General features: G+C 38.2%; 1 protein-coding gene across 2 annotated transcripts in view; it reads right to left on the bottom strand.

Moving 5' to 3' along the window:
• PDZD8 (PDZ domain containing 8) overlaps positions 1-13,950 on the bottom strand; it is a 94,763-nt gene that overhangs the window by 53,757 nt on the left and 27,056 nt on the right. The window contains exon 2 of one of the 2 annotated variants that reach the window (XM_508062.9): positions 6,532-6,654. The exons of the other annotated variant lie outside the window; for it this stretch is intronic. Coding sequence (XP_508062.2) covers positions 6,532-6,654 — 123 coding nt within the window. The remainder of the gene's footprint in view (positions 1-6,531; positions 6,655-13,950) is intronic. 2 annotated transcript variants of the gene reach the window in all.

Raw genomic sequence — 13,950 nt, forward strand, 5'->3', positions numbered from 1 at the left:
CTGTGGTAAGGCATGATCACGTAACTGCACTCCAGCTTGGGTGACAGAGCAAGACCCTGTCTCAAAACAAAACAAAACAAAACTGACTCCTAATGTGCTCAGATACTAGATTTAGCAGATCAAGGCTTCAATGTAGCCATTATATATATATCTATGGCTCAAAAAACTGACAGAACATTTGTTCAAAGAATTAAAGGAAAACATAATGAGTGAACAGATAGGAAATATCAACATAGAAATGAGACACTATACAAAACAGAAATTCTAGAGCCAAAAAGTATAATAAATGAGATTAAAAATTCACTAGATGAGCTCAACAGAAAACTGGAGATAGGAGAAGACTCAGTGAACCTGAAATTAGATCACGTGAATTACTCAATCCAAAGTATACAGAGAAAAAGAATTTAAAGAAACAAACAAATAAACAAGCAAACAAACCAAACCTCAGGGGACCTATGGGAAAATGAAACAGCCCAACATAATATGTAATTTAGAATAAGAGAGGTGGAAAAAAAGGCCAAAACAATTGGAAAAAAAAAATAGCCCAAGCTCCCAAATTTGGTTGTAACCATTAATTCATATATCCAAGAAGCTAACTGAAATGGAAGCAGGAAAAAACACAAAGAAAGCTCCCTCAGACATGGTCTAAGTGCTGAAAGCCAAACATAAAGTAAAAGGTTGGAAAGCAGCCAGAGAAAAACAACATGTTACATATGGGGGAAGAATAAAAAAAGTTGCTGACTTCTCATCAGAATATGGGATTGACATAGCCAAAGTGCTGAAGGAACAGATGAAAGGAAAATACATTTCCAGGTAAGCAAAAAATGAGTTAATTTGTTGCCAGCAGACCTACATAACAAGAAACACTAAAGGAAGTTCTGCAGGATAAAGGGAAGGAATACCAGATGACAATTTTGATATAAAAGAAGAAATAAAGGGCAACAGAAATGGTAAATATACAGTAAATGTAAAAACAACCCACCACTACCAAAGTTTGTTCTTCTTTTAATTTCTTTAAAGGACAGATAACAGTGTAAGGCAAAAATAACACCACTGATGGTTTAATAACCTATATACCATCTGTATATCTTTTTGTACAGTTCTGGGTTTGCAGAAGCATGTTAATACTCTATGTATTTAAAAGCGAAAATCAGTAAGGATGAAGAAAAAGTAGGAGTGGGGGGAGACTAAATCTGAAAGCAATCTGAAACAAACCCAACTATATTTTAAATGAACACCATAATCACACCAAAGAGGAAAAACAAGTCTAAATAATTTAAGAACACAGTACTTGACCCCCACGTTCCCTCAACCTTGGGCAGGGTTAAGGGAGAATTACAAAGGAATCCTGGACTCTTTGTATTATGTTTTTTGTACTTGTATGGACAACGCATTCTGAAACTAATTAAGATTATTATAGGATCGAGCAAGTGAATAAAAGTGCCGATGTTGTTGAGAGCCATGAAGTAAGAATTGGAGGAAGAACCAAAGCAAGGAACAATTCCATAAGGATGAACTAGAGTTGGAGGTACAGGTTTGTGCATTCTTTATCCAAAATGCTTAGGACCAGGAGTGTTTCAGATTTTGGAATATTTGCTTATATTTAATGAGATATCTTGAAGATGAGACCCAAGTCTAAACACAAAATTAATTTGTTTCATATACACTTTATAGCCTGAAGGTAATTTTATACAAAAATATTGTTTCCTGCACGAAACAAAGTTTGTGTACAGTGAACCATCAGAAAGCGAAGGTGTCAGGTGTGTATTTTCCACTTGTGGCATCATGTCAGCACTGAAAAACACTCAGATTCTGGAGCATTTGGGATTTCAAATTTTTCAGATTAAGGTTGCTCAACCTGTATCAGGTGAACTCATGATTTCTAAATTACATATGTGTATGCATGTATAAGTATTGATACATGAATATATTTCCTAAGTGTCCTCTGAAGAGGTCTATGAATATATGAAGTAGCAATAAACACACCCAACATTCAGATCTTAGTTTCTATTAATAATACCATCCTTTACTAAAATGAACTAGGCAGCTAGTCATGGTGGAACATGCCTGTAGTCTCAGCTAAAAATAAAAAGAATTGGGGCTCTTTGGAAAAATAGTTGTTCTGGGACCGTGGCAGAGAAGATAGAAGATAAATGCAGAACAGCTTGTTACATCAGAAAGTAATGAAATCTAAAAAAAAAAGACAAAAAAAAAGATGGGGTCATATCACACACAGGATCCATCTTGAGGGGGTTCCTACTGGCCAAATCTGAGACAATTTAGACACCAAAATAATTAAGGACAGTAAAGAATTATAACCATTGAGAAAAATAAAAATTCATGGGTCAATGGTGACAATAAACTAAGAATAAGGGAAGACTCTTGGTAACAGAATAGAATGTCAACTGCTGTGGTTTTCTGTATTTGTGTTATATTTAACATTTAAAACTTAAAAAAAAAAAAGATGTAATATTGAAATCCAGTGAGACCAAACACCCTAGCTGGGCATGGTGGCGGGCGCCTGTAGTCCCAGCTACTTGGGAGGCTGAGGCAGAAGAATGGCGTGAACCCAGGAGGTGGAGCTTGCAGTGAGCCGAGATCGTGCCACTGCACTCCAGCCTGGGCCACAGAGTGAGACTCCATCTCAAAAAAAAAAAAAAGTAAGATCTAACTAATCCATAAAGTTTCCTTTGTTGTCTTAGCTGCCAGAAAATTGATCTCTTTTCCATGTTTTTGATCTAATATATCTTCTGCTTAAGTACACATGCTTACATGTTTTCTTTGCAAAATATCTCAAATATCTTCTATCCTTCAAGATAGAAGATAGACTATAAATTATAAATTTAAAAATAATCATCTTAACAATCTGATTGCAACACTAATGTGAAATAATTTCACCTAATAGCAGTACAACAAACAGCCATTGCATTCATCTGTGGTTAAAAAAAATCAGCTTTCATCAACTCAAAAAAACATGCAATTGTTCAGAATGACTGCTTTTTAAAAAATACTTGACAAAAGCAAAATGTGAAAACCAATTTTTACACATAATACTGCCTTTCCACCCTCAAGCTATTGCTTGGGAAATGCGAAACAGTATTTCAGATAATTAGGAAAGAACCTCCCTTTACAATATGAGACCTTTTTAAATTAATAAAATTCAAATTCCAATTCTCACAAACAAATATGCAAGAAAAAACATGCCGTTTTTTCTTCACAGATACTGCAACGATTATCTTGAGACATAATAATAGAAGCTACATCTACTGTAGGCATCCTATGTGGCAGGCACTGTGGGTAGTTGCCTATCTCTGATTACAATTACCAGCAAAGTAGCTCCCTTGCCCATTTCACAGATGTGTAACTTGCCTAGTGACACTATATAAGGGCATATGGCTAGATTGAATTCAGTGCTTTCTATAACTCAAAAGTCTATGTTATTCCACTATATATGAAGTAATAAGCATTTTTTTGGTCCTTCTTCCAAAAAGAAAGCACTGTTATTTGTGCTTTCATTTTCTCTAGTGCCTCTTTTTGCTTCAGGAATTAGAATAAAACACACAAGCTGAATTTATATTCAAAATGAGATTAACTATTGAAATAAAAATGCTTAGGTTACAGTAATATGTCCTCTTTAGTTTGAATCCTATAAACTTAAAATTTACCTGAACAGAGTTTTCTGTTTTTATACTAAGAAAAAAGTTTACAAGAAAAACAGTAACGTGAGTTTTTAACGGAAAGAATGTTAGGACTTAATACGAAGACAAAAAAGCAGGAATGAGTTGAGACTTACTCTTGCCTTCATACACAAATAATCCTTAAACTATGTAAACAATAACACAGTACCACAACACTGAGTAACTTTTACATGCTTGGATTTGTAAAAATGGCACAAGGAAATCTCTTTAGATAGTGTACTTGTTCCCAAGATGAATCTATCACTTGGGGAAAGGTGCTGGCTATATAACCTAAGCCAACAGTTACATAACTTCAGATATTAAAAAAACTATTTTTCCATGTTTTTCCCTTCAGCCTAATTATGTACTCTCTAAAAATACTGGACCTTAATTTTTGACCAGGTGATAAATAAAACAACATAAACAAGTTTATAGTGAATAGCTGGGCAATCACCTTGACCCCTGTCCATCATCATCAACCCAGTTCCTTCCCTGTATACCCCGTAAAAATTCTTATTGGTTTCTCACTTATCCTTTCAGAGATTTATTACACAGTTCCTTATTAAAATAAAGTTGGTTACAGGTACTTCACACATTCTAATGCTTTTCTTTTCATTTATCTCAACATGACCTAAAGAATGTCTGGCTATACTTTCTCAATGCCTTACATGCAGTCTTTGATTCCTGTAGCAAGGCTTTAAGTGAGCAGTACTGCAGGTAAAGCAAAAATGTGGTGAGCAAAGCTGACACCAAAGCTAGTGGTTAAATAGCTACAAGCTAACAGACATATAATCAATACCTAACCCCACCAGCAACATTAAAGCAAATGAACTAGTATTTTCTAAATACCTAGCATAGTACCTATTATATGTATTTTACTGTACACTGCAGTTCCTTTTACAAAATAGACAACACATTTAGTCTTTTTTTGATTTTAAAAAAAAGGGATTCTTTGTCTACCAGGCTTTCTAACATAATGATACACAATCCTGAGTCACCCTGGACTTAACAAAAAAAAAAAGGATTAAGTATATTATTAGTATACTCAAAACTAACCTAACCATTAGCAAGGACACAAATGTATTAGATATAAAATATAACCTGTGTGCTCAAGTACTTAATTGTATTATGGGTTGGAAATAAAAATAAAAGTCATATGTACCAAGTAAGTGGTACAAACAAGTGTCAAAGAAATGTAGCCGGAGGATAGTATACTTGTACTTGGAATGATCAGGAGACACATTAAGAAGGTAGCTTTTGAGCCAAACCAAGAAAGGTTGGCTTCATGGAGCAGAGAAGGGGGCCAAGAAAGCAGCAGCTAATCAACACAATGGGCTTGGTGCTTTAAAATATTTAAGTAGGGAATGGCAAACTACAGCTTATGGTCTAAATTCAGTCCACTGCCTGTTTTGTATAATCTGTGGGCCATCAAGGGTTTCTATGTTTTTAAATGGTTGAAAAGTATCAAAAGAATATTTTATAACATATGAAAATTACAAAATTCATATACAAAGTTTTACTGGCACACAGCCACATTCGTTCATTTACACATTATCTGTGACTGCTTCTGTACTGCAAGGCAGAGTTGTATAGTTGCAACAGAGACCATGTGAATCACAACCTAAAATGTACTATCTGGCCCCTTAGAGAAAAAATCTGCCAACACCTTGCCTTGGGAAGGCCTATGTAGCTGAAGCACTATGAATGAGGGGCTGGGCGGAGGATGGTGAGACTGAAGCTGGAGAGCTAAGAGGAACCTGTGTGTCATGGTGAGGATTTGGGTCCACATCCTAAGAGTAATGGGGAAGCTGTTAAAGAGTTTTAACTAGGAGACTGACAATTAGATTTGCATTTTGAAAAGATCATGTTGGTTGTTACATTGGGGACCAGAGGACTAGGAGATATGAAGGCTAGTATAGTAAGTAGCTCAAGCAAGATATGAATATAGCTTAAACTTTGGTGTTGGCAAAGTAAAACAAGGAGGCTAGGCAAGATTATTTCTGAGATCGCTTCCAGTTCTAAAACGCTAAAAATCCACAGTGGTTCAAAGTCTAGTTTTGCAACTTTCCTGAGTGTTTCCAATGATCACAAACAATTCTCAAAACCGTTTTGCTAGGTGACAAAGATTCTTTGCCAGGCCAAACTTTACTGAGGTTTCTGAATCTTCTGCTAGGCCCATCTGTCCAGTTTTAGCAAAGAACTCTGCGAAGTCAGTTTAGCAAGAAACCCCTATCCTTGATATCTGATCGTCCTTTACCATCCTCCATGATGTCTGATCACCCTGGACTGTTTTTAGCAAGAATCCTGTTAGGTCGGTTTAGCCAAAATCCCCTTTACCCTTGATGTTTCCTCTTAGTAAGTTTCCACCCACTGATCCCACATTGCTTCTTGGCTATAAATTTCCACCTGCCCATGCTGTATTCAGAGTTGAGCCCAATCTCTCACCCACTTCAAGACCTCACTGCAGTGGCTGCTATACTTATCATGATGGTCCTGAATAAAGACTTCCTTACTCTGCTTTAATAAGTATCATTGAGTAATTTTCTCTTTAACATAGGAACAGCTCCCCAATAGGTAGAATAAGTTAAAAATAAGCCAACAGAGCACTATGCATCTAAATAGTGTCAGAATGACTACAGAGTAAATGCCCCTCCCTCCATTAAAACACTTTCTAAAATATGATTTATATTTGTTAAAGTTAGAAAGGACTACTTTTATGATATTAAATTTACAATTAAAGAATTTACAGGTAAATAATATAATTTAAATGAACACACAACACAAATACTGCTTAGGAATATTTTCACTGCACTGTTCTTCCCGTAACTTAGTAATGACAAAACAAAGAACATACCTGCTACATTCTAACAATGTAACTTTAAGACGGCCTTCAGTAAGTGCCCATTGTTGTATATGGATATGCTCTTCATCTTCTTCAAATCCTTGCAAGGTCTGGTATGGAAAAAACGGCTTAAACCTGACAAAAGTAAAGATAAGTCTAAATGTCTGAATAATAAACACCACAGTTTAAAGCATAACAAAACTCACCTGTACAAAAACACAAAGCAAAATGAACACCTAATACTACATGTGCTCTACAAAACCAAAGCTTACCACACTCCCCCATAACTGGCAGCAAATGGTGCCTTCGCTATGGCACCCATAAGTCTTGGTTTTTTGGTATGCCCCCATTGATAAGGCAAGAGAGAACGAAGAAAAGAAAAGCCTAGAGGCAGCAAGTAGGCCATGAAGTTTAGGTGGGGCAGGGGAGAGACTGTGAACCAGATGGGAAGAGTGTTCCTACGGTACAAGATCAAAATTCAGAATGCATGTTCCATGGAAATAATATACAGTCCCCTTGGCATCCATGGGGGATTGGTTCCAGTACTTCCCAAGGATACCAAAATCCCAGGATGCTCAAGTCTCTAATATAAAATGGCCCAGTATCTGCATTATACACATTCTCCCATATGTTTTGAATCATCTCCAGATTACTTATAATACCTAATACAATGTAAATGCTATGTAAATAGTTGTTAAGACTATATTGTTCAGAGAATAATGACAAGGAAAAAAGTCTGTACATGTTCAGTGCAGATTAAATTTTTAAAAAATATTTTCAATCCACAGTTGTTTGAATCCATGGATGTGGAACCCATGGATGTGGAGCCCACGAATACAGAGAGCTGACTATTATAGACAGTGATTAGTACATGATAAAGATGACTGTAATAGCAACATCAATAACAATTAACACAGCAGAGGTATTCATTAGAGATGTTTACTATTTGCCAGGCAGTATGCTAAGTGCTTTTTACATGCATTATCTTATTTAATGCTCACAACCCTGAAGAGGGCAATGTTATTGGCTCCTCTCTCCAAATGAAAAGAATGAAGCTTAGGAAGGTTAACAAGTTTGTTCAATTTTACAAAGTGAATTCTGGTTTACAAAACCAGAATTCAAGCTAGTCTGATTCCAAAGTCCAACTACATAACACCTCAGTTACCTATGAATTATCCAGGCATTCATATGCTCATCACTAATATTGTTGTTTTTATGGAGAAGTTTGTGCTGAGTTGTAAACTGTAGGTTTTAAAAAACTTTTAATTTAAAACACAACTCATACTCCTCCATTAAAGCTAAAGAAAAAGAAAATGAAAGAAAATTGGGCTTAAAGCCCTGTGGTTTTCAATTCACCCTACACATTGTCACTAGCCATGATATCTACTTGCTCAGAAAGTTTTAGTGGCTTCTTACTGACCACACACACAGATACACAGATACACACACACACACACACACACACACACACAGTCAAAAGTTCTTGGTTTCACATTTAAGGTCCACCACAATTAATGTTCCTTTTTTATTTTTTCTTGAGACACAGTCTTGCTCTGTTGCCCAAGCTGGAGTGCAGTGGCACGATCTTGGCTCACTGCAACCTCTGCCTCCTTGATTCAAGCTATTCTCTTGCCTCAGCCTCCCAAGTGGCTGGGATTACAGGCATGCACCACTATACCTGGATGATTTTTGTATTTTTAGCAGAGATGGGGTTTTGCCACGCTGGCCAGATCAGTCTTGAACTCCTGACCTCAAGTGATCTGCCTGCCTCGGCCTCCCACATGGCCTCCCAAAGTGCTGGGATTACAGGCCTGAGCCACCACACCCAGCCCACAATTAATCTTTCTAATCATATATTCTCTTAATATAAACATTCCAATCTAGAAAGTCACCTCATATGCCCAGAAGACATTATGAATATTCCTGCCTTCAGGCCTTTCATGCCAACTGGAAGTTTTCCCAGATTCCTCAAAGCCTGTCCAAATCCTCCCCTCTTTCGCACTCGGCCATACATGCTGCTTTCACTCTTCTCTATCTTGCAGTCCTCTAAATTGCGTGCATTTATGCCTTAAAATGTCAAATATGACTTAGTCTCACAATTCTCTGCATCCATCATCACATACCTGACGGGATGTTTCACACACTATCAGGATTTGAGTATGTGTTGCGCTGATTTACAAACAGTTAACACTAAAACTGAAATAAACACTTAGAAAATATCAATGGCCTACTATAGTTTATACTGAAAGATACTAATAGAGGGGGTTAAATGCTGTTTTATGTTTTCCCAGTAAGTAAGATTAAAGAAAAAAATTTTAAGGAAACGTTAAGTAGGGACACAGGCGATGCTCAGTGCTTTTCTCCTGTTTCTAAACTAGTATGGAAAGCAGAAAGCCCCCCGAGTTTCTCCCAACTAAAACGCTAATTTGCATTTGAAGTCATTTGATTCAGACAGACTGGCACCAAATTTTTAGAGGGAAAAAAACTAGTAACTAAATTTATATCAATATAATGTTGTAGCTGGGTGCTTTTAACACACAGTCCTTATGACTCCTGAAAAACATATAACTCTGTTAGTCTGTAAAAAAATTATAATAACCATATATACTAGAAACTTTGAATTTAATAATCCAAGTTAGCTAAATCACAACTGCTCTAAGAACCAGCTTTCCTTGTCAAATATAAAGTCAAAATTCAATAAAATTTCTCACAGGAGTATGAGTTGAATGTTACATGGATTAAAGTCTAATTTGGGTTTACTAATGCTCAGGGGGTTTTGCTAAGAGTGTTTATGCACAAAAATAATCTAAAATCAGAACAACGTATTCCATTTTAAATGAATATACTAAACGGTGGGATAAAGCATGAACATGTTCGGCAAGCCAATAAATAGAATCCACACATTAACATTCTCTAAGAACCTTTGGTTTTCAGAATTTTTAAGTCCAAGTCTTTAAGTATCCCAAACCCATAAAGAATCCAAACAATGAAGCGGGCTACCTCTATCACTTTCTTTTATCTTCCTATTCCATCATATCATCTTTCTTCAAAATCCATTAGTCTTTATTTCCTAATTAACCTATTAACTCAAAAATGTCAGTTTTCTCACTCAGGCTTCCCCCCAAAATAGTCTTAACAAACTACCTGTACTTCCTCCTGTAGAAAACTTAAAAACCCAAACTAGGAAGATCGACTTTAAGGATGACAGTATGAAGAGCCCTGCTGATCTGCTCCCAAGTGAAATTCGTGAAAATTATTTTAAACCAAAACATTTACAGCCTCTGGAAATGATCTTAAGAGCAAACAGCAAATTTTAAAAATCTACTTAAGAAAATCTATGACAATTTGATAAGAAAGCCGAGTCTGTGGTGTTTGAACCCTGTTTCCCCAACAAGCTCAGGGTGGCAGATTCCACGGTAGACTTCTTTACTTTTTATTTTTTATTTTTTTGAGACGGAGTCTCAATCTGTCGCCCAGGCTGGAGTGCAGTGGCACGATCTCGGCTCACTGCAAGCTCTACCGCCCGGGTTCATGCCATTCTCCTGCCTCAGCCTCCCGAGTAGCTGGGACTACAGGCGCGTGCCACCACACCTGGCTATTTTTTTGTATTTTTAGTAGAGATGGGGTTTCACCGTGTTAGCCAGGATGGTCTCTATCTCCTGACCTCGTGATCCGCCCGCCTCGGCCTCCCAAAGTGCTGGGATTACAGGCGTGAGCCACCACGCCCGGCCACTCCACGCTAGACTTCTATTGCCAGGAACACAGGGCTCCCTCATCCCATAGCTCTTATTTGGTGGGCTTTCTCCCTGGGAAGAGGAGGATAGGAACATTTCTCATCTAGCCTCCAGTCACCTGTTACTTCCAGGCAAGTTCAGTCAAGAGGAGGGGGATTCCTTCATTGACCCAGCCCCCACTCATGGAATGGAGGGTCTACCTTGGGCACAGAACACTGAGAATACTGGAACCCTGACTGTCTTGCCCTGGCTCATGAGGAAGTGGTTCCATAGTGGGAAAGGCAAGCCAAGAGGACCTCTGGCTACTCCATCCCCAATCTAGCACTCAGCTCCTAGAGTTGTGGTATCACCCAGAGAGAAGCCTGCAGTAGTCTTCACCCCTAGCTCCAGAGACCTGGTTCTGATTATTTTGCTAAGGGGAAAAGGAGAGGGAGAGGCAAGTCAGAAAACAGATTCTCCCAATCTCTTCCCAAAGGAATTAATTTCATTTACAATAGTCTGTGAAGAAGCTCAAACCTAAAGGCACTATCAAGAACAATGGAGGTTGTGGTGAAAAGCACATGTCTTCCTTCAGGGATTTAAGGAAGACATATCCTAGGCTGCAGGCTGCTGTGCTCCTAGTAGAGAAACAGGAAATAAGACAGCTGGGAGGAGCCCTCCTGGGGTGAGAGCAAATATCAAACACTTACCCAAGAAACTATTCCTGAAGGAGGCACAATTTGACTGGAATAGTTTGTAGAACAAGTTATGCCCCTGGGTGCTGTTAAAAGCAATAAGAGAGTTAACACTAGTGGGGGGGTGAGTGGGGTGGGTGTACTGTACTAAAATAATCCAGGCAGTCAACCTAAAAACAGACAAGCAAATATCAAGCTCTGGGTAAGGGGAGACCAGTATCTAAGGTTGCTACAATATATTATCTAAAGTGTCTGGTTTCCAAGAAAAAGTTATGAGACATAAAAAGAAACAGAAAAGTATGACCCGTACAGCAAAAAACAAAGAAAAAACAAAACAAAACAAACAAACAAAAAAACACACACTGCCTGTGAGAAGGACCAGATGTTAGATTTAACAGAAAAAGATTCAAAATTTGTGGAGACCAAAGTTCTTATTTACAGAGGAAGCCTTCAGGTAGTAGGCTTTGGAGAGAATAGGCAGTAAAACGTTTCTTATCAGACTTAAAGTCTGTGTCCATGTTAAATATGTCTCCATAAATATGTTCATGGAAAAAGACATGATTAAAGAACCATAGGGGTTCAGCTATAGGGGTTCAGCCAGGCGCGGTGGCTCAAGCCTGTAATCCCAGCACTTTGGGAGGCTGAGGTGGGCAGATCACCTGCGGTCAGGAGTTCGAGACCAGCCTGACCAATATGATGAAATCCCGTCTCTACTAAAAATATAAAAATTAGCCAGGCGTGGTGGCATGCGCCTGTAATCCCAGCTACTCGGGAGGCTGAGACAGGAGAATCGCTTGAACCTGGGAGGCGGAGGTTGCAGTGAGCCGAGATTGCACTCCAGCCTAGGCAACAAGAGCGAAACTCCGTCCAAAAAAAAAAAAAAAAAACTATAGGGAGGTATTATGACAATGTTACACTAAATAGAGCATACCAATAAAGAGACAGGAATTGTAAAAAAAGAAACTATGAACCAAAAATAAAATTCTAAGATCCCCCCAACCACCTGATTGAATTTCCTCCTCAGCCAGGGCACTCTTAAAATTTAATCTAAAAGAATGGTTCAAGCCATGATGGCAAATGGGGGTCGGACATGCCAGAGATGCCTCATTATACCCCTCCAGCATTAATAATACAGGAGTTATTAATAAGTAATTTTTAGGCAGCAAGAAAGGGTGAAAGTTCTCGGTGGAATTTTCCTTTAATAAAAAGCAGCCCCCAAATCATTTCTTCTCTAACAGAAAGCAGCCACAGAAGTCAGGCATAATATGCAAACTAGGAGCTTTTATACGTAAATGCCAGCAGCTGTACCTGGAAGCCAGGTACATTCAGTATGGTGTCTCCTCCCCTCTATTCCTTGTCTCCTGCCCTCTTTTCCTTGTCACCACTTTTAGGGTTTCCCGGCAGCCTCCTGGTAAAACCACGTACAGGCATCATGGCCGCCGCCAGGTGGAGGCCTCATTTGTATAATAAAAGGCTAGGGTGGGAGGGCCAGTCTTTTCAGGGCTCTGTAAGTAGCACACCTGGTCAACCCAATCTCCTGAGCCCTATGTATATCAATCACTGCCCCCTCAAGCCTCTGTACAAAACCGATTGCTTTTCACAGTAAATCAGAGACCCTCTTTTGAGCGACCCACTTTCTTAGCATGAGGAAGCTTTTTCTCTCTCTTTTCTTTTTCTATTAAACTTTCCTCTCCTAAACCCACCCCTCCTGTGTGTCCCTGTCCTGAATTCTTTCTCCACCAAGACCAAGAACCAGGGTATATACCCCAGACAATGGAACCGTTTCATTAACATCAACACAGATGCGGGACAGGCCTCATTATACCCCGCCAGCATTAACATGGACACAGACTTTAAGTCTGATAAGAAACGTTTTACAACCTATTCTCTCTGAAGCCTACTACCTGAAGGCTTCCTCTGTAATAAATAAGAACGCTGGTCTCCACAATTCTTTATCTGAATTCAGACATTCCTTTCTATTGATCCCAGGTTTTAGATAAACTCAACCATCAACCAGAAAATTTTAAAATCTACCTATAAGCTGGAAGATGCCCCCTAGAGTTGTCCTGCCTTTCTGGACCAAATCAATGTATTTCTTAAATGTATTTGATTGAAGTCTCATGTCTCCCTGAAATGTATAAAACCAAGCTGTACCCCTGATCACCTTGGGCACATGTTCAAAGGACCTCCTGAGGGCTGTATCACAGGCCATGTCACTCATATTTGGCTCAGAATAAGTCTCTTCAAATATTTTACAGAGTTTGACTCTTTTTGTGGACAAAAAAATGGAAATTCTGTAGTCAAAAAGTACAATAAGTGAAATTAAAAAATTACAGAGGGACTCATAACAGTAGATATGAACTGGAATAAGAATTAGTGAAACACATAATGGGAGAACCAGAAGGAGAGAAAAGAGACAAGGGAGTAGAAAAAAATACTCCAAGAAATAAAACACGCAGCCAGTACGTCCTGAAGCCACAAGGATCAGGTATTATATGACTCCATTCATATGAAAACCCAGAATAGAGAAATTTATAAAGACAGAAAAGTACAGGAGGGGTTATTTAGGCCTGGGGGTAGGTAAGGGATTAGGAGGGTGATAGCTAAAGGTTATGGGTTTTCTTTTTGAGATGATAAAAATGTTCTAAAACTGACTGTGGTGACGGTTGCACGTATATGTGAATACAGTAAAAGCCAATTAAATTGTAAGTTTTAAACAGGTGAACTGTATAGCATATGAATTATATTTCAATATAGCTGTTAAAATGAAAACCAATAACCCTGCTACCCAGAAATAATTTTTCTTGTCACTGCTTTGATGTATAAATGTTTGGTTAGGATTGTCTGATAAAATAATAAAATCATAAAATGGCACAGCTTCGTTAAAACAAATTATAGTCCCTTTTAATGCTTATGAAAAACAAACATTTATTGAATGGCTACCAAACCAGATGCTGACTGTATAAAGCACTTTATTTGCTCACTTAATCCTTACAACCTCCAAACTAGGCATCAGCACACTG

Source organism: Pan troglodytes, chromosome 8 (genome assembly GCF_028858775.2).
Source record: "Pan troglodytes isolate AG18354 chromosome 8, NHGRI_mPanTro3-v2.0_pri, whole genome shotgun sequence".
Classification (NCBI taxonomy): Eukaryota; Metazoa; Chordata; class Mammalia; order Primates; family Hominidae; genus Pan; species Pan troglodytes.